Source organism: Myotis brandtii, unplaced genomic scaffold (genome assembly GCF_000412655.1).
Source record: "Myotis brandtii unplaced genomic scaffold, ASM41265v1 scaffold744, whole genome shotgun sequence".
Classification (NCBI taxonomy): domain Eukaryota; kingdom Metazoa; phylum Chordata; class Mammalia; order Chiroptera; family Vespertilionidae; genus Myotis; species Myotis brandtii.
In genome coordinates, this window is record NW_005370965.1 from 598,489 (window position 1) to 619,767 (window position 21,279).

Sequence of the window (21,279 nt, forward strand, 5' to 3'; positions counted from 1 at the left end):
CCTGCCCCGAGTGTGACAGTGGTGGCGCCCCAACCCCCCTGATGGGCCCTGCTCTGTGCGTGACAGGGGGCAGCGCCCCAACCCCCTGATTGGCCCTGCTCTGTGCGTGACAGGGGGTGGCGCTGCAACCTCCCCATCGACCCTGCCTTGAGTGTGACAGGGGGCGGTGCCCCAACCCCCCAATCGGCCCTACCCTGAGCGTGACTGAGGGTGGCATCGCAACCTCCCGATCTGCCCTGCTCTGTGCATGACAGGGGGCGGCGCCCCAACTCCCCAATCAGCCCTGCTCTGAGCCCGACCAGGGGCTGCACCTAGGGATTGGGCCTGCCCTCTGCCAACCGGGAGCAGGCCTAAGCCAGCAGGGCATTATCTCCCGAGGGGTCCCAGACTGCGAGAGGGCACAGGCGGGGCTGAGGGATCCTCCCTTCCCCCTGAGTGCACAAATTTCTGTGCACCGGGCCTCTAGTAATTTTATAATTTAAAAAACAAAACTTCTGACAAAAGTAACTTGCAAATGGTAAAGCAGAACTAGAATCCAATTCTGCATCCTCTACTGCTTTTCCACAATAACATGCTTACTTTCCTTTCCCTTCTCTCATCTCTTCACTCTCCCTAGGGAGTTATTTCTGTATAATATCCCCAGGGACATTCCTAAATCCACCCTAGCATACTGTTTATTACATCCACTGTCCGGCAGAAAAAGAATGCCTAAAAATAAAAGATCCTAATTGAAATATATTTTTCTAAAAAAGAATGGGAATCCTTGGTAAAGTCTGACAAACCTGAGTCTAAGAGAGTTAAAGAAAAAAAAAAGGGGCGGGGGGCAGATTTTAACATATTAGAATTTTCTATCCTTGACTGCTTTCTCTGTGGGAAATACACAAAAAAATGCGGCCAAAGCAAAATGTTCTTACCATTGAGGCTCAATTTGCTAAACCTAGCAATCTAAAACTCAAACTGAAAACCAAAGGGCAAAATGTTAACATGCCAAATACAGGTAGCATTCTGTAAGCCACTCACAAAATGGTAAGACAACATTATTCCACATTCCCCACCCTTTACTTACAACAAAACACTATTTACGACCTTCTATGAAAATGAAGGAATTTTATACCCAGATCACTTAAATGTAAACCTAGAGTCATTGCTCAGAAGATGTGTTCATGATCAAATGCTGATTTTCAGAGTGCACTGTCTACTGCTGTCATTTCTAAACTGCCTGTAAATATGCACTATGATAGGAATAAATCCTTCTAGGCCTCTGGCTCACATTTTCCTCTTACTGTGTTTCCTAAGTTCAGCTCTCAGAGTGAATGCTTAGCTGGTCTAATGCACCATCTCCACACGTATCCAGTTGTGCACCCTATGTTAATAAAACTAGATTCCATAACGTTGTTGTCTTATCAACAGTAAAAAAAACCCATTTTATTCATGAAAGTTAATATAGCAGATAAGGTACAGCTATAGCTTAAGACTAACCACTGCTTTAAAGACCTTACGTTAGAACTAGTTTATAGTATTTTCACAAGATAAAATAAATCAAAATCATTATATTTAAAATTTTAATCAAATCTTAATAAAAGATTAACTAAAATCCAAGAAATGTTAAGAGTAACTTACAATTGATATAATCAGATTTAATATGCTGGTTTGAAAAAGTGATACTATTCATTTTTAAAAATGCATATTTAGAGTGGTTGTTTTGTTTGTTTGCCCCAAATCTTTATCTCCCCCAAACTATATTTTAAAAATATAAAAAAATAATACAAATTTAAAAAATAAAAATATATAAATAAAAAATTTTGGGAAACTGTCAAGTTAATTACAAATAAAACTAACGTGAAAGTCAAATATTAGGAGAAAGACTTAGAAAAAGACAATATATATTCAAAATCTAAGTTACTGGTTGAGGAGGTTTGATGGTGGAATATAACACTAAAATTTTACTTTGTTCAACTCCCTTTAATAGAATCAACATCATTCTTTTGAGCTCAGAAACACTGTTCATCTTCCAAAACATTCACCTTGTTTGTTTTTGATCAGCTGGAATTTTTCTTCTCGCTCAGCCCAGATCCTGTTCATTCTCACTGAATGCTTGTTGGGAACATAGTCTACAAACCCTCTGCTAACAGGCAAGCTCAGCACAAAATGCAGATATGCCCTGAAGAGAACAGTAACATTTGGTTGCCCAGGACACAGACTGGTGAGAAGTGCCTAGAAAACTATGATGTAAACAATGCCCACTGATGACAGAAAACGCACCCAAGAGGCAGTCATGAAGAGCTGGGGTATAGCATCCCAACTTTATCCAAAGATTGACTTCATCAAGTTTCTACCTACCCACACAAGTCCATAAAGCATTCTAAATGCCTGTTAGAATATTTATTTAGACCAAGATTAGTGATTTTGCTACTTGATTTTAAAAAGTAAATGGAAACAGTTTACATTATTATAATGTCCTCTATTAAAGGTAAGCTCTCTTGGCATATGGTTGATAGATAAAAATATTATGTTATGCACGTGAAATTCAAAAGACAAGTACACGGTCTTTGTATGCTTCAGTTCTGCATGACCCCACGATTCAAACTACAGTGGCATCTGATTATCATGAGGTGTGGAATCAGCACTCTGGCAGGGGATGAACTCTGACACAAAGCACCAGTGTCTTCAGTTACCAGCATATCTAATGTCAGGGAAGAACAGTTGGAAGCATTCTTAGGAGTCAAACAGAAGAACTTATAAAATCACTAATCACTACTATTCTCTCTCCTTTTTTTAAAATTAGAGGGACAAAAGAATGAACTTTTATGTTTTTGACCTGGGTTTAAAGTTTATTCTTCAAATAAGCATAAACACATTTTCAGGACAAAAAAATTTGAAAGAATAAATCCTTTCTTGCAAAGGAAAAAAAAAAAATTTTAGGGGAGCACATGTCCCTAAATGTCCCTAATTATACATTTATTAAGTTTTAAAGCGTGATGAAATAGGTCTGAGAGATTTAGAGTTAGACAGAACCAAATGAAACCCTCTCTCAGTTGTGCAGTTAAGGGCAAGTGCTTCCTGTGAAACCACATTATTTGCCCCAGAAAAATAAGAGTGATTTTAATCAAATAAATAGATCTGGAGTATTTTTATGTTGAGATTTTTTGTAATACTAAGACTGAGTGTGATGACATAAATAATGACTCCATTTTTTTTTTTAACCAGTTTATCTTTTCCACTTACTACCTAACAATTTCCACCAAATACTCAACAGAATTCTTACCAGGACTATGAGGCCGCCACCTCTCTCCATCCCTTCTTGATCCAGCTAATCGCCAACCTCCATCTTCATCTTCTCCGTTTTGTTCTTCTCTAAAAATACGCCAATTGTCACTTTCTGATCGTATAAATTCATGCTTCCTCCCCACTGATGTTGGTCCACCTTCCTCAAAGTTTGGTCTCCCTGTAAAGAAAATAAGAAACATGAGCCTTAACCAGTGAGAATTTTGAAAACAGACTTGACTGCTCAAATAAAACTTTTCTGCAAATGTGTCCATTTCAATGTTTAGGCAGTGTAAATAAAATAACTGATATATGCATAGGTTATTAGACACATTTCTTAAAGCTGAATGTTCATAGACAGTGCAAGTATTTTTTTTTAAATATATTTTTATTGATTTGAGAGAGGAAGGAAGAGGGAGAGAGAGATAGAAACATCCATGATAAGAGAGAATCATGGACCGGCTGCCTCTTGCAAGTCCCCCACTGGGGATCGAGCCCACAACCCAGGCATGTGCCCTTGACCGGAATCGAACCTGGGACCTTTCAGTTCGCAGGCCGACGCTCTAGCCACTGAGCCAAACTGGTTAGGGCATTTTTTTAAACAAAAATAGATGCATTAAAAAGAAGGGTATGCAATGAAAAGTAAATCAACCTTCCCCTACCTGAGACCCCCCCCCCTCAAGTTTCTTATAAAGTGTTCCCCGAACTGTCCACAGCTATACTTATGCACATATATACAGATTCCTCATTCACACTACATACCACCACCCTCAGAATGTTATGCATGTTGTCTTATACCCTTGCTGTTTGCACTTAATCATGTATCTGGGCAATCCTTCCTTAACCAGCACATAGGTGCTTTTTTTAAGTCATATAATATTTTAAATTATATGCTATAACAATTTAATCAACTTCTACTGGTGATTCTGCCCAAACAAGATAACTGTAAATGTCCAAAACAGATTGTAAACTCAAAAAAGTAGAGACTATGAGCTATATATAATATTTCATTTATTCTAGCACCTAGTACATTACAGACATACAACAAATTGCTTTTGAACAGAATTCAAAGCTAAGTTATGTCTAACCTAATGCAACTCAAGAGCTACACTAAGGATAAAAGACAATACTAAGTAAACTATTTGTTTATTTTCTTTTTAGTTTCCATTGCCCTAGGAACAGTATCAGTGAAGAAATTGCTTCGGCATATGTCTGAGATATTGCTGCCTGTGGATTCCTCTAGTATTTTTATGGTTTCCCGTCTTATATTTAAAGTCCTTTATCCATTATTTTGAGATTTTTGTGTATGGTGTTAAGTTGGTGGTCTAGTTTCATTTTTTTTGCATGTGTCTGTCCAATTTTCCCAACACCATTTATTGAAGAGGCTGTCTTGACTCCATTGTATGTTCATGACTCCTTTGTCGAATATTAATTGAGTACAGTGGTTTGGGTCTATTTCTGGGTTCTCTATTCTATTCCAATGATCTATATCTGTTCTTGTGCCAGTGCCAGGCTGTTTTGAGAACAGCGGCTTTGTAATACAGTTTGATATCTGGTATTGAGATCCCACCTACTTTGTTCTTTCTCAGGATTGCTGCAGCTATTCAGGGTCTTTTTTTTTTTATTCCAGATGAATTTTTGGAAAGTTTGTTCTAGCTCTATGAAATATGCCATTGGTATTTTAATGGGGAGTGCGTTGAACCTATAGATTGCTTTGGTTAGTATGGACATCTTGATGATGTTGATTCTACCAATCCATGAACACGGTATGTTCTTCCATCTGTTTATGTCTTCCTCATGATCTCACTCATTTATGGAATATAATGAACAACATAAACTGATGAACAAAAACAGATCCAGAGACAGAGAAGCATCGATAAGACTGTCAAACCTCAGAGGGAAGGTAGGGGAGGGTGGGGGTAAGGAAGAGAGATCAACCAAAGGACTTATATACAAGCATATAGGCCTAACCAATGGACACAGACAACAGGGGGGTGAGGGCATAAGTGAGGGGGGATGGGGGGTAATGTGAGGATAAGCACACATATGTAATAACTTAATCAATAAAAAAAATACTAAGTAAACTGAATTGGTACTTTCAAAGGACAAGACAATTCTAAATTGTGCAAACAAATTCTTTAGCATCATCCCACGTGCGCTAACATATATAATTCACAACAGATTACATAAAATCTGAAATTTAGTTGAAAATCCAGAACATACACAGATGTCCTCAGTTTACAACAATAAGAATTACATATTCTCTCAGTGACAACCTCAAATCTTTTCACTGAACCATACTAAAAGTATGTGTGTGTGTGGGGGGGAGACTGTACAGTGGCCTCTGAAAATGAAGAAATTTCATTTTTTGGTCAACCTCTTATAGTTCATTCACATTAAGATTCAACATCCTATTTGCCCAAATGGTTGTTGGGAAACCTGTATCACATAAAGTTTAATGATTGCTTATGCCATTTCTTGTACCAAATGGATTGAGAGGGAAATTTTGAAAAAAAAAAAAAAGGGAGATCTTGGAGTCACTAGACCTGATTTTATTTTATTTTTTTAATCAGAGAGGAAGGGAGAGGGAGAGAAAGATAGAAACATCAATGATGAAAGAATCATTGATCGGCTGCCTCCTGCACGCCCCACCCCACCCCCCCACTGGGGATCGAGCCCGCAACCTGGGCATGTGCTCTTGACTGGAATCGAACCAGGGACCTTTCAGTCTGCAGGCCGATGCTCTATCCACTGAGCCAAACCGGCTAGGCTAGACCTGATTTTAAATTCTGACTCTAATTCTGATCTCTACACCTTGAGTAAAGAAGATCCAACTCCTAATTTGAAAGAGGGTGTGTATGCTCAAGTGTCTCAGTGAAACCACCTGATTTTATATAAACACTAGCCCAATCTAGTTAGAAAAATTCTATAACAAAGGAATTCAGATTTTGTTACAGAGTGCCTGTTTCCACAAAATAATTCCTAAAAACTGTATTATACTTTTTGGTATATCAAATATTACATAAGGACTAAAAGCAATAGAAAGATCTACGTGACAACTTTTCTGGTAAACAAAGGAAAACCAGAATAATATAATTCTGACATGCCAAACCAACCCCATATGTAAGTGCAAGGTAGGTGGATTTCCACCTTCAGGGATCACTGTCATTTTCAAAAGAGAAGGGTGAAAAAGATTCAAGAATTTTTAAATGGACTCCACTTATCTCCTCCCCCTACCTTTTAAAAAAAAAAACAAAAAAAAAACTTATTGAATTATAACATTCTTATCAAAAAGTACACACATCATAAATGTACAATTGAAAGAGTTTTAATAAAGCAAATATATCCACATACCTGCCACCTAAGATTTTAAAAAGCAAAAGAATATCAGGATCTCTCAAAAGTCTTCATGTCCTCCCAATCATCCCAGTCAGCTCTTCCCAAATTAAGTACTAGCTTGATTTCTATACCCAAAGATTAATTTTGCCTATTTTTAAACATTTTTATAAAAATAGAATATTCGTTAATGTCTAGCTTCTTTCATTGGACATTAAGAGAGATTCATCCACATTGTTACAGACAACAGAAGCTTGTTCTTTTGTGCTGCTGTATAGGATCTCTCTGTATAAATAGACCACAATATATTATTCTTCTGTACTGCTGATTTAGGTTGTTTCTAGTTTTTTGCTATTATGAATTATGCTGTTATGAACATTCGTGGATATGAAATTTGATGAGCATATGTTTGCATTCTGTTGGTATTTACCTAGTAGTGAAATTGCCGTGTCATAGGTATATTCAACTTTAGTAAGTAGTACCAAATGTTTTCCCAGAGAAATAGTATACTTTACCATTTTTTTGTGTTTTACTTAAACCTCCATAAACATTAATATGAGTACCTTCTCTGTGGACAAACACAACTGAAGACATAGGACTGAAAATAAAGACACTCAGACATAGCACCTAGCCTATAGGTCTACAGTTCAAGAACACACAGTAAATAAATGACTTGATACATTACAGTTTACAAAATACATTGATGTGTCTTATATGATCCTTATAAGTAAACACGCGAGTTAAGTCAAACACTGTCATCTCTATTATTCCTATAAGGAAAGGATACCTGTAGGGGAGTTTCCCAAAGTCACATAGCTGAGTAGTGACCAAATCAGAAATAGAACATAGGTGTCAAACTCCTAACCCAGGGTTTACTCACAAGTTAAACCCATCAGAAGCAGCCAGAAATTCTAGAAAAACTAAAGTAGAAAGAGAAATATCTTGGATCTAAATCTAATAAACTCTACAAGGGCAATAAACATACCATGCATGGAACAACATAGGGACAGACAACATCTCTAAAAGGGGGAAGATGAAACTAAACTTATTAAATGTTCTAGCAGAAATAATATATACCTCTGAAAAGAATATTAAGACCAATTTACTCAATGTAAAAACTTCACTCTAGAAATTAATTTGAAAGGAAAAAATAATTTCAAGCACTATCTAATAAAATATACTTTCCAGCCTGGCTGGTGTGACTCAGCAGTTGAGCGTCAACCCAGGAACAAAGAGGACACCAGTTCGATTCCCAATCAGGACACATGCCCGGGTTTGCGGGCTCGATACCCAGTAGGGGACATGCAGGAGGCAGTTGATCGATGATATTTCTCTCTCATTGATATTTCTATCTCTCTCTAACTTCTTTCATTGGACATTAAGAGAGATTCCTTCTCCCTTCCTATCTCTCTAAAAATCAATAAAAACATATATTAAGAAATTAAAATATACTTTCCAATTATTGCTAATGCAACTAAAAATTACACTGTATACAAAAATTGATCTAAAACATTAAAATAAATCCTTTATAACCTAAATGATTACAACAGACTTGTACTTGTATAAATCTGGGTGGAGAGTAGAGGTGTCTGAGAGAACATCTGTATAATTTGAGTTAAAAAAATATTTGTACAGGGGTGGGCAAAAGTAGGGATGGAAAAAAACATGCAGGTTATGATTATTACAACAGCTTTATTAACTCTGTTTTGTGTACTCACAATGATAAACCTACTTTTGCCCACCCTGCATATTACTGATATAATTTTAAATTAAGGATAAATATTAAAGTTATTCATGGGCAACTTAGAAGATAATATCTAAAGTTCCTTTCATGTCTAAATTATTCTAGGATTCCATAGTGACCAGGACTAAAATGAGTGAGGGGCCTTTCTTAGCATTTAAAATCAAAGTCTTCCTCCTTTTATAACATCAGCATTATGACAAAATTGAGTAACCAAATATTTTAGTTGACTTCTTTTTTAAAAATCTTAACAGATTAATTTGTAAACAAGATGATTTTAAAGTAAATGCAATTGAATAATTTGAAAATTAATGCCTGAACCAAGTATTTCTAAGCTAGTCAATAAATGAGCTCGGGGGCTATGAATCCTTGAACTGAAAGCACATATGCACTGGCATGTTTTTCTTTTTTTCAGGGAAAAGGGTCTAAGGCAGCGGTTCTCAACCTGTGGGTCGCGACCCCTTTGGGGGTCGAACGACCCTTTCACAGGGGTCACCTAAGACCATCGGAAAACACATATATAATTACATATTGTTTTTGTGATTAATCATTACGCTTTAATTATGTTCAATTTGTAACAATGAAAATACATCCTGCATATCAGATATTTACATTACGATTCATAACAGTAGCAAAATTACAGTTATGAAGTAGCAACAAAAATAATGTTATGGTTGGGGGTCACCACAACATGAGGAACTGTATTAAAGGGTCGCAGCATTAAGAAGGTTGAGAACCACTGCACTATAACCTCTGAGCCTCAGTTTCTTCGTCTGTAAAGTGGGAGGGGGTAGAGTAACAGTGTCTATCTGTGCCCAGTGCCTGAAACACCTGACTGATAGGAGGAGCTCAACAAATAGTCACCTGGAAGGTGACCTGGAGTGAATACAGACTTAGACCAAGATTTTCTTGAACATTGTAAACTTAATTCATTTTAATCTCTGCATGCCCCGTGACCCTAGCACAGGACCGGCACAGGACTGGTGCGGGAGAGCACTTGCTGGGATTAATCATTATGCTTTAATTATGTTCAATTTGTAACAATGAAATTGGGGGTCACCACAACATGAGGAACTGTATTAAAGGGTCGCAGCATTAGGAAGGTTGAGAACCACTGGTCTAAGGTTTTTGTCAGAGTCATAAGGGTATCTATGACTTCCAAAAGGTAAACACAAATTTAAAATGTATATTTTTCTATTCAACATAACAAACACGACCATTTTTGTGAGCAAACTATATTGTGTAACACGTTTGTTCTTACATCACAGTAATTCAAGAGGTATAAAAGGTGCTAAAATACAAAGGTACTTCATTTCTAAATAGTTTCCTCAATGGCAATGAATACTTGTTTCTGTCTTAAAGTATTACTTCTCAACAGGATTCTTCTAAAAATAAAATAAAATTAAAACACACTATTGGTTTTAGTCTCGTCTAATTGAGTGGACTTCCTAAGGAGAAAGAGCAGTAAAAGGGCACCTGTGTGCATGTTTGACACACAGCCAAACATGGTGTTTATGGAAAACTTCAGATGGAGCAAGGAGGCTCCCAGCCAACAAAATCTACAGCTGTGAGACTTGGAACTTACAAGTGCCCAAACTCCAAAAGCAAAAGTGGAATTATGGGACAGACTTTGAAGCTTGTTTATGTGCAAATTTTTCTAACGAGTATTGTATTCCTCTATTCAGATATATATTCTCTGATCAACACTAAAAATATTTTCTAATGCTAGAGAAACAGTAAAAGGGAATCCCATCCAGTTGTTAGTATCTAATACTACTTTTTTTCCGCAATTACTTGTAAACAAAACTCATGGTGGCTAGAATGGAGTAAGTTAAATTCTATATCCAGAGATTTGCAACTTTTTTCCCATCCTAACCCCCGAAAGGAAACAATCTGCTTCTCTGGTTAGCAAGGGTCCTGAAAACACAGCAGCTCCTGGCTGGAAGGAAGAAACAAGAGGGGCTGCAGCATATCAGAATCTCTTTGAAAAGGCATCTCATGTGCTTTGAATATGCTCCATATCCCTAAAATCTTCTTGCTCAGTCCGCTGCTGGTATACACGCAGACACTGCCTGAAATATCTGGGGAAGACGATCAGAAGGTGAGCTCGAATGCAGAACTGGAAAGACAAGAGGCACCTTTTAAAGAAAGCTAAGTGCACTACGTAAGAAAGAACATTGGAGCCAGGGCTAAAGTTTTGAAGTTGGGAGATTATCTGCATATAGGCAGGACACTGCACTCCACTAAAGTTTTTGTTGTTTTCAAGTACAAGGCGGCACAGTTTGGGATTATATACTGAATTACTTCAGCCAAAAAGAAAAAAATCCAACACCTTCAGGGACAGAGAACTGAATTTAATAAAGAATAACCTACCTGGTCTTGGCACCTTGCTTACTCATTAAAATTTTGAATAAAAAATAAATAAATGAACAGATATCTAGCATATATATTCATTCACAGATGTTTTAGAGCTATCTCCAATCAAAATCACTAATTCTGTTTAGATAGGAGGGCCCTGTGTATTAGAATGAAACTGGCATATCATCTGTTCCAAAATCAGTTTCATCTCAGCTAATCTGGCATCTCAACCAGAAATGAATTTAACTGCTCAGGCTATTATAATGGGAGTGCTGTGCTCCTGAGAAGAACTCCAAAGCTGATCTACATTATCCATACAGTTAGCAATTAGGAATCACCGTGTAGAGACCCTAGCAAACTTTCAAATTATAGAAATCCAGAAACTATTACACTTTTTCACTTGAGACAATTCTTGATCATTTTGCCAAATCATTTTTGTCTTAATACAGGGGTGGGCAAAAGTAGATTTATATTTGTGAGTATACCCAAGTTTGTTCTTGTGTTATTAATTATTAATTGTTGTATCATTCTCCATACAAACAACTGTAAACCTACTTTTGCTCACCCCTTTATTATGGAAAGAGGCTTCTAAGTTTGGTAAAATCCTTAACTATCTTGCTTGCTATAATGACTATTCAAGACACATGGCAGATACACTCCAATACTTCTGCTTTTTGAAAGGCAATGTTACACTGTATTTACTCTGGCTTAACTCCACCCCTTCCCCTCCCCCAAAAAACAAAACAAAAAGTTAACTGGCAATTGATATAAAGTATAATTCCTACCAGCACAGGCAGGAAACCAACATCACATCACAAGTCATTCCTTTATGCTTTTACCTTCTCTAGTTCTGAAGGTCATAGTTTCCAATGCTGTGTCTGAACTTGTATTGAAATGTTTGGCATTAATAAAACAAAGAAGGAATTAATATATTTTTTTTTAATTGTGAGGAGCGGGGAAGGAATCTACAAAGACGGATTTCACTTTCTAAGTAGCATTATATTGGTCTACATTAATAATTTTCCCAGCAGGCCTTCCATGATTTTACTTTGAATAATCGCAGCCTTTGTTTCTAAGATCCTCTTACATGTGACATTTGATCAAAGTTTTAAAATCAGCAGCTAATGGAAGTGGAGAAAAGTATTGCTCAGTAAGGCATTATATTATACAAAGCCATCCCACAGCTTATTTTAAGGTTTAAATATCACAGATGTTTCCAGCTAAACATTATATTGATGTTAAGTTAAATTTTCTGAACCCTGAATATTATGATTTACTGCATATCATCATATTTCTCAGGGAAACATCTCCTAAACACCACTAAAGCATGCCTTAAGACAACTTTTCAGTTTTTCACACAGATGTGTTTTTTAAAGATAAGTACAATGTACCAAAAAAGTTTATTCTTATTCAAGGTCTCTGTACATAGCCTTAAAAAAAAAAAAGTCTGCCTCCTTGCCACCCCCAAAAAAATATTTCAGGTAACTAAATTACCTATATTACTAGTTCTAGAGTTAGTGACAGCCATTCTGATGAGATGGTATATGAAAACTGGTAAAAAATAAATTCATTAATTCATACCTAAAAGTCCCTATCCAAGGATATCTTCCCCAAAGAAATGGAGGGAAAAAACGATTAGTAAAGGAAATACCTCACACTTCAACATGCTATATAAGGAAAGACGTCTGAAAAGAAATCTTGCAGGGAATTTTATCCCTTTGAACTTTTAAATAAATTCTTAAGTAAGATTATGCAAACTTACTAAAAACCGGTCCAGATTAGAGGGAAAAAATGCACCCCTTCTCCAAGTCAGTTCTGGAGGCTTTAACCAGAGTTGTTAAGGTTTGTGTTGGGTAAAGAAAGACCTCCTAATAAACCAGCATTCTTTTCCACATGATCAGAGCTAATTGGCCCCCCTGCAGACTAAGTGACCAATCACATCAGCTTCAGCTGAAACCAACCCCCAAGACATTATAAACAGAGGAATGTGAACTGTAAACCCAGTCCAAGAAGAGAACCTACAAACTAGACTTGTAGAGTAAATTACCTCATCAAAAAGGCTGACTTTAAAAGTTTCCTCAAGACCTACCTGTGCATATAGTCTGACCCAGCAAAAAACTGGTGAGTACATGAAATAATATTCATTCTTATTTCTTTCTTTAAAGGGTAACAGAGAAAGAAAATGCTGGTAAATAGGGATAGAGCTAGATATTGCCAATAGAATTTTAAAACATACATTAAAGTTCTTTATTCTTTTTCCTTAAATTTTTGAAATGGAATGGATCCTACTGAAAGCATTACTGAAAATTTTCTTCTTGTTTTATTAAATGTATAATAATTCTCCGTTATAATATAGAAACGAGTAGAAGAGAAAAACCCTAAAAAAATTTTCAACAACTTATAACAAAATGTATCTTTTTCTTTTGAAAGGGATTAAAGAACCCCAAATGAGCATATAAAAACAAATGACAAAAAGAAAAACTTTTTAAATTTTTTAATCCATGAAAAAGTGATGAGTATCCTAATTTTAAATTTTGTTTTAAGCATGGATTAGTGAAAGTAGATGTTTCTGCAAATAAGAATTTAAAAGACTCTCTGAGCTTATATAATAGAGTTAGAACTCACACTGTTTGCCCTAATTATGGAGGGACGGGAAAGACAATTTTAAGACTCCCTAGAAGGTCTTCAAGTGTTTATACCAGATGTGAACAAATACATAGTAATACCGTAATCATTTAACATTTGTTGTTATAGCCTGTATCTACACTGTTTAATAGGAACTATACTAACTATATTACATGTTAATAAAAGACAGTTTTAAAGCTACAATCTAATGAGTAGAATAAATCAATTATTTTGATGACCAATGAAGCAGCCAAACTATCATTTGTATAAAGCACTATTTTTTCCACCAAAGAGTTTATAAGTGGGCAAAATTTTTATAGCCCACAGAGAGTGATACAAGCAAACCTTCCCAATCTTCAATTCTACTTTCTATTGGGATGATTTTATGAAAATCACATGAATACAAACCAAGAAAAATACAATAAAAACAAACAAATTCATAGATATACAAACTGATGGTTACCAGGTGGGAGGCATGTGGAGGAAATGGGCAAAAAAGGTGAAGAGATTAACAAGTACAAACTGCCAATTACAAAATTAGTCATGGGGATATAATGCGCAGCATAGGGAATATAGTCAATAATACTGTAATAACGATGTATGGTGGGTGACAGGTGGTTACTAACCTTATTGTGGTCATCACTTTGTAAGATATATAAATGTCTAATCACTATGTTGTACACCTAAAACTAATATAATATTGTATGTCAACTATAATTTAAAAATACATTTGTGTGCCTACAGGGATATGAAAATTACTTGGAATTTAATAGCATAAACATAATATCTATCCACCAGACACTAATAGAGAAAACCTATCAGCTGAGGGAAATGGTAATAAGTTTACAAACATGTAGGGTTTTAAAGTATCATGTTATTTAATTCCCTCTTCTCTTTCCTTTTTTAATATAAAGAAGCCTGGCCAAGGGGATTGGGTGGCTTTCCCACACTGAGACAGCTATGTAATCAACACAGCTAGAACCTGGCCAGCTTGATTCCCTACCTGGTCTTCCTAGTACTACATACAGTGAATACACGAGTCCAAAGAATGGAGTCATACAGGGTAATGTTAGGCGGGAATGAAAATCTTACTTCTCTCAACTATTCCACCCCGCAACACGATCTGAACAAGATCTAGAAAGAGATTGCTTTGCTACTTTGATATTAGCTTTTTGACTTTCCTGTTCAAAGGTTTTTCAATATATATATAGTTATTTAGCTGCAAGAGAGAAAAAATAAAATTATAAAAGCCTAGAGCAGGGGTGTGAAACTTCTTTTCTGCCAAGGGCCATATGGATATTTATAACATCATTCGCGGGCCATACAAAATTATCAACTTAAAAATTAGCCTGCTATATTTGGTTAAACATTTAATTAACTCACCCCTAATGCCTTGGCAGGGCCAGACCAAATGACTTCGTGGGGCTTATATGGCCCACAGACGGGGCGTTCCCCACCACTGGCCTAGAGCATGAGTGCTATAAGTAACAATCCTGAAAAGGCCCAAATGAGAATAATTGTTAGCTATAGTATGTATAGAAAGACTATCTCCCAGGTAATGCATTTTATAACTTAACAAAGCAGGTTGAAAATCAAGAAGAATTGCTTGGCCTGCGTGGCTTAGTGGTTGAGTGTCGACCTATGAACTAGGATGCCACGGTTCGATTCCCAGTCAGGGCACATGCCCAGGTTGCAGGCTCGATCCTCAGTGTAGGGTGTACAGGAGACAGCTGATCAGTGATTTTCTCTATCATTGATGTTTCTATCCCTCTCACCCTCTCCCTTCCTCTCTGAATTAAAAAACAAAACAAAACAAACAAAGTAAAAAAATAAAATGTAAGAAAATCAAGAAGAATCATGTAGATTTCTCCCTACCCAGAAATTACTGTGAAACAAAAAGCAATCAGTGGTTCCCAAAGTGGAATAAGCACTAGTGTAAAGTTCTGTGATGAGCATTTTCACACAGGCAGGAAGTAAGAAACAGTAAAGGAAACTGCCATGGACAATACAGAACCATGCAGTGGTTCTGGCATTCTTCAACTGTCAAAATGTCTTTCATAAAATTATGATAATATTATCATAATATTTTTTAAATTATTTTCTCATCTGGCAAAATACAAATTTGGCAATGCCATATAAAAACTCTCCTCTCCACGTTTTGTTTTAATTCTCCTAGTCTGCAGAATCCTAAATTGACTATGTAATAATTCTGATTGTACTAATCTTCAAATCTTGCAAGGTGTCTTCCTTAAGTGAAAATATATTTTTGCCTGCAAATCACAGGTCTGAACCTAAGCAAGCATTCCTGAAAAAACAAATATTCTGTAGTGGCTCTTGAACAAAATTTGTCAAATAAAACTTTGTGTTTCTTTATGAAGGCTAACCAGGGCCAAAGAGACAATATAGCACTAACTCTGAACTATGGACTTGGTATGGGATTCAGCATTACTTACTACCTTTGTGATCTTAGGAAACTCACTGTGCCTTAGTTTCATTATCTGTAAAATGAGCATACTAATGGTACTTTTACTGTGAAAGTTAAAAAAATTATTAATTACAGTAAAGCAAATACTTATTGAGAAGGTACTCTCGCCAGGCATTGGCTATTGGCTTCATATAAGTTAATATATGTGAAGTGTTTGGTATGATTCCTGGCACACAACAAACCATATATGTTAGCTAATATTATTAATCATTACTGTCATAAAATCATGTAAAAAGTTAACAATGGTTTAAAATAGATACCTGAGACAGTTAAGGGGACAAAAAGAGCATCTACTAAAGATGCTAAAACATCTGCTGTCAGACTTTTTCTGAATGTAATACCAATTAACTTGGGAAAGACTTTTATTTCACCAAACTCTCTAAATCAGCCATGGGCAAACTATGGCCCCCGGGCCGGATCCGGCCCGTTTGAAATGAAAAAAACTAAAAAAAAAAAAAAAAAGACCGTACCCTTTTATGTAATGATGTTTACTTGGAATTTATATTAGTTCACACAAACACTCCATCCATGCTTTTGTTCCAGCCCTCTGGTCCAGTTTAAGAACCCATTGTGGCCCTCGAGTCAAGAAGTTTGCCCACCCCTGCTCTAAATAGACATCTTCTTGTAGTAAAAAATAAAAATAAATTAACCAGCTGTGAAGTTAGACAGATTTGGTTAATAATTCAAATAATCCATGGCCCCCATCTGCCTGTGTACATTTCTTTTATCTGCCTGATCCTTGGTGACTTCATCTGAAAAATGGGATAATAATGTCTATCTTGCTGAGATACCAAAGAATTAGAGATAATGCAATACAAAAGCATGGAGCACAGTGCCTGTTTACAGTTGTTGTTGTTATTATTTCCAAAAAGGCAGAGAGCAGGTCTCCTAAAAACATTTAAAGAATCTAGCAAAATGAGTCATTAAATAGCTGTGGCAAGAAAAAAATATATACTAAGTAAAATGATAGTAACAACTTGTTAGGAATAAAAAGTTATAAAACATTAATGCCCTAAGTTTTTTAAAAGTTTATAATATGAAACTGAAATGGCTATCTAATCTAAATAAGTTTATCAATCATTTTAGTGTTCCATCAGTAACTAAAATCTGGAAAAAAATACAATAGACTGTTTAATATCACCAATAAACAATAAATTAGCCTCAGGACAAAAGAGAAAGTATATACCCAGCTAGGCAATGTTCAATTCCAACAACACAGGATAGGAAGGATCCAGTAAACCTAAGCAACAAGCTAAGTCTATATATGCCTCTAGTCCAATTAAGCAGCACTGTCCTTCAAAAGACAGGAAGGATAGTGCCTTGCAATACTTCCAAGGGCATCTACTTCTAAAGGAAAAAGCCAAGAAAAAGTCAAATATAACACCTACTACTGAACTGTAGCAAAGAAGAGAAGAGTATTCAAGGAGCAAAGCAGCATTTCCCATTCAGTACCTGGTAGCCTCTACACAAGTCTCAAGATGCAAAGATGGTCACATATAAAACACACAGTATATTTCTACTCACCACACAGAGAAAAGAGTAACCACTGATAAATACTGTTTACAGCTAAAAACTAATTATATTATCTTTTTAAAATTGCCATTTGATGTACTAATGATTATTTTAGTTCATTAAACTTGAAGCTTTATTTTCTGGTTTATTTACTTTCAAAATTAATATTATCTAGGAATCTCTACCCTACTAGAATTCCTTATTTTGCCAAGAAAATAATTCTCTACCCTATAATCTAATCAGCATTGAGAATATTTTAAGAGGGCATCAATTCATCAGCCAGGAAGGAAAAGAGTCCATGAAGATGGCCACAAAGTGGCAAACACAAATAAAAATTTAAATAACTAACTAAAAAGCATATATTAGAACTATGACTCTCTAAAAGTTTAGTCTTGTCCTAGCACTAAGTTTGGTGTCAAAACATTTATAGACAGTTTAACTTCCAAATGATTTCTATTTATTTACACTTCTAAATGATTTCTATTTATTTACACAGAGAAACATTTTTAACAATTCTTATAATTATGGGTCCTCCGTAATTATAAATCATTAAATAATTATGCAAAGTTTTTATTTACACATAATGTTTAGTCAAGTCAATAAATACTCAATGACTGGACTTGTGCAAGAAAGATAAGGGGTGTTAATAAGCCATGAACCATATTCCCAACCTTCAGAAATTTTAAAATATACTTGAAAATGTTAAAATGCCAAACAATATTCTAACAGTCATTCTAGGAAACAATAAGAGCTATCCTAAGGCAAACCAGGATTAGCCACTTTATGTAAAGAGAAAAGAGACAGTGTCAGAAAAAAGCCTGTGCAACAGTCAAGAAAGCATTCCAAAGAAATTACATAGTGAATGAGGTCTCAGAATGTATTAACATTAACTGTAAATCTCTTGATTTCAAAGATTTACAGCCTGAGATGGATGGCAGCAATTGCAAGGTTAATGCTCCTCTCCTAACTCAGAGATACCGAAGGATGGTCACCAAGGATGGCCACAGCACACTTCAAATGGATGGCGCTCAAAGAGGTCTTGTCTATCTTCGAGATGCTTGGGGAATCCTAATGGACATGCGCTGGCGCTGGATGATGTTGGTCTTTTCTGCTTCTTTTGTTGTCCACTGGCTTGTCTTTGCAGTGCTCTGGTATGTGCTAGCTGAGATGAATGGTGATCTGGAACTAGATCATGATGCCCCACCTGAAAACCACACTATCTGTGTCAAGTACATCACCAGTTTCACAGCTGCGTTCTCCTTCTCCCTGGAGACACAACTCACAATTGGTTATGGTACCATGTTCCCCAGTGGTGACTGTCCAAGTGCAATCGCCCTCCTTGCCATACAAATGCTCCTAGGCCTCATGCTAGAGGCTTTTATCACAGGTAATTGTTTTTGTTCTTAAAAAAATGTATGAAAGTTCTAGAAAGGGTATAGTCAGTAATTAGCAACTGTGCTATAGAATCATTTCTTTGCATTATTAGCAGGTAACGTCTGAGATTGAAAAGAGAATCTAGGGACAAATGATAGGGGGGATTATAAGAAACATGACTCTATACTTAAATTTTACCTATTGGAACTTCTTAAGAAAAAAGGAACCATTATGACACTAACTTGCAGCAACATCTTATGCAAAAAAAAAAAAAAAAAAAAACTACGAAAAAATTTTCAGAGAAGCTAAATATTTCATTAAATAAGTGAAAAAATATCAGCACATATTTTGACATTTTACCTAATGAAAGAATTTGATATTTTACACTTGGCTAGAATTTTCTCCTCTGAGTTCATCTTTTCAACATTTATTCAATGCTAGTGAGTTCAGAGCACCAAAGTCAACATTGTATGTATATACATACAAGTATATACATTCTTAGCAAAATGCACTAGAAATATAGCCACAGAGATTATGAAATTTTGCTTAGAACGCAGCAACAAGTAGGGCTAATGTACTTTTTATAAGTGATATGTACAAGTAAAAACAATTTTAAGAAAAAGAAAGAAACCCTGGTCTTAACACACTACCCAGTAATAATCTGAGATGGTAAGCAATGGCCATATGCAGAGTGATCTAGAATGAAGTCCCAGTGTGCCAACAAGTGGCTCCATAACCTGTAACAAATCACTTAACCTTTACAGCAAGAGTTCTTACACTGGATTAGTCATTAGATAAAATTTAGAGGATCTGTGAACTTAGTTAAGAAAAACTTGCTTCTTTTTTCACTAACTCCTAACTGAAATTTGGTATTTCCTTTGATTATAAATATAGGCAAAAAACAGTAACATCAATAACACTTTGATGCAAACAGAAATCACAAATATTTTCATATTCACACTATACTTCAACATTACAGTACTAAATCCACCACTATATTTTGTTATTTAATGTACTAATAAATCACACATAGCACTATAATACATTTTTTAAACATACTCAACCAGATTTCAATATATTTGGTTTTCTTTGTACATATCTTATTTGTATGAATGTAAAGCATAATTCCATAAACCTGCCTGCCAAGAAGACCTGTGGCACAAAAGCAGTTAAGAAACTTTAATCTAATCTATAGCTCTGGGGAACAAGAAGGATGTACCTGAAAGATGCACTGAAATCACCTTAGAGCCAGAGTCTTCTTTAAAAAAAAAAAAAAAAAAGTGTGTATGGGGATAAATTTCAAAGTTAAAAAATTCTTTAGTGTATCTATGGTCCCTTCCCCAACCCAAATCATTCTACTTTGAATCTAATCTTTATGTAGGCTTGAAGTAATCTGTTTGCACTTAAGCTGAATTTATTTTGTCACTTCTTTTTTTTTTTAAAGGGCAGGAATATAGGAAATAACTATTCTTTGACTTTAAAACATACTAGAGGATAAAAGTTTTAAATTTCTATGTAACAAAATGAATTTTGCTTATCCATTTTGAAATCATAATTTTTTTAAAAAGAGTATGTACACTTTCAAAATTTCTTCAGGCAAATAAGACTATCCAAATTAATGAGTTCAATTCCTGACTTATTTGGAATGCATGGCACCGAGAAATGTATTACCCATTTGATATACCCTTCTCATGCAGAAAACGTATTGGCATGTAAAGTACTCATTCTAAAAACAAAACTTAATGGTTTCTAATTTAGGTGCCTTTGTGGCGAAGATTGCCCGCCCAAAAAATCGAGCGTTCTCAATTCGCTTCACTGACATGGCAGTAGTGACTCATTTAGATGGCAAACCTAACCTTATTTTCCAAGTGGCCAATACTCGACCTAGCCCTCTAACCAGTGTTCGGGTCTCAGCTATACTCTATCAGGAAAGAGAAAATGGAGAACTCTACCAAACTAGTGTGGACTTCCACCTTGATGGCATCAGTTCTGAGGAATGTCCATTCTTTATCTTTCCATTAACCTATTATCACTCCATTATACCTTCGAGTCCTCTGGCTACTCTGCTCCAACATGAAAATCCTCCCCACTTTGAATTGGTTGTGTTCCTCTCAGCAATGCAAGAAGGCACTGGAGAAATATGCCAAAGGAGGACATCCTACCTACCCTCTGAGATCATGTTACATCACTGTTTTGCATCTCTGTTGACCCGAGGTTCCAAAGGTGAGTATCAAATCAAGATGGAGAATTTTGACAAGACTGTTCCTGAACTTCCAACTCCTCTGGTCTCTAAGAGCCCAAACAGGACTGACCTGGATATCCGTATCAATGGACAAAGCATTGACAATTTTCAGATCTCTGAAACAGGACTAACAGAATAAGATGTATTCATAGCACCCTATTTTTTAATGTATTAAATATATCCAGCCAGTTATGCAGCTACTTTTCCTTCATCATATCTCATGTTCTTTTTTTCCAATGATGATTACATCTCTCTGATTACATCGAGCCTAAGCCCATAAAAAATGGCTGAGCTAACAATACACATTCTGGAAATATAACATTCTACTTTACAAAGTTTGTA

At 35.9% G+C, this 21,279-nt stretch overlaps 2 protein-coding genes across 10 annotated transcripts in view; one reads left to right on the plus strand and one right to left on the minus strand.

The window, feature by feature from the left end:
- The window catches only part of GIGYF2 (GRB10 interacting GYF protein 2), a 141,443-nt gene that overhangs the window by 61,004 nt on the left and 59,160 nt on the right, over positions 1–21,279 (minus strand). For all 8 annotated transcript variants that reach the window (XM_014530579.1, XM_014530578.1, XM_014530574.1 and 5 more), the window contains one exon: positions 3,266–3,445. In XM_014530579.1, the coding sequence (XP_014386065.1) occupies positions 3,266–3,445 (180 nt within the window). The remainder of the gene's footprint in view (positions 1–3,265; positions 3,446–21,279) is intronic.
- KCNJ13 (potassium channel, inwardly rectifying subfamily J, member 13) lies at positions 12,560–21,275 on the plus strand. 2 transcript variants are annotated; one of them, XM_014530582.1, is made up of 4 exons: positions 12,560–12,820; positions 18,235–18,357; positions 18,466–18,708; positions 20,454–21,275. In XM_014530582.1, the coding sequence occupies exons 2-4, from the start codon at positions 18,249–18,251 to the stop codon at positions 21,074–21,076; spliced, it is 975 nt and encodes a 324-aa protein (XP_014386068.1). In that variant the 5' UTR covers positions 12,560–12,820; positions 18,235–18,248; the 3' UTR covers positions 21,077–21,275. The 2 variants fall into 2 exon arrangements, with proteins under 2 accessions (XP_014386068.1, XP_005883009.1); XM_005882947.2 differs by having other exon boundaries at positions 12,572–12,820; positions 18,235–18,708.

What these genes read in the sequence shown, in the direction of transcription:
- KCNJ13 (XM_005882947.2), top strand. Translation starts at nt 18,249, where the DNA reads ATGGATGGCAGCAATTGCAAGGTTAATGCTCCTCTCCTAACTCAGAGA. An exon ending in GCTAGAGGCTTTTATCACAG is followed by an intron (nt 18,709 to 20,453) that starts GTAATTGTTTTT and finishes TTTCTAATTTAG; the next exon opens with GTGCCTTTGTGGCGAAGATT.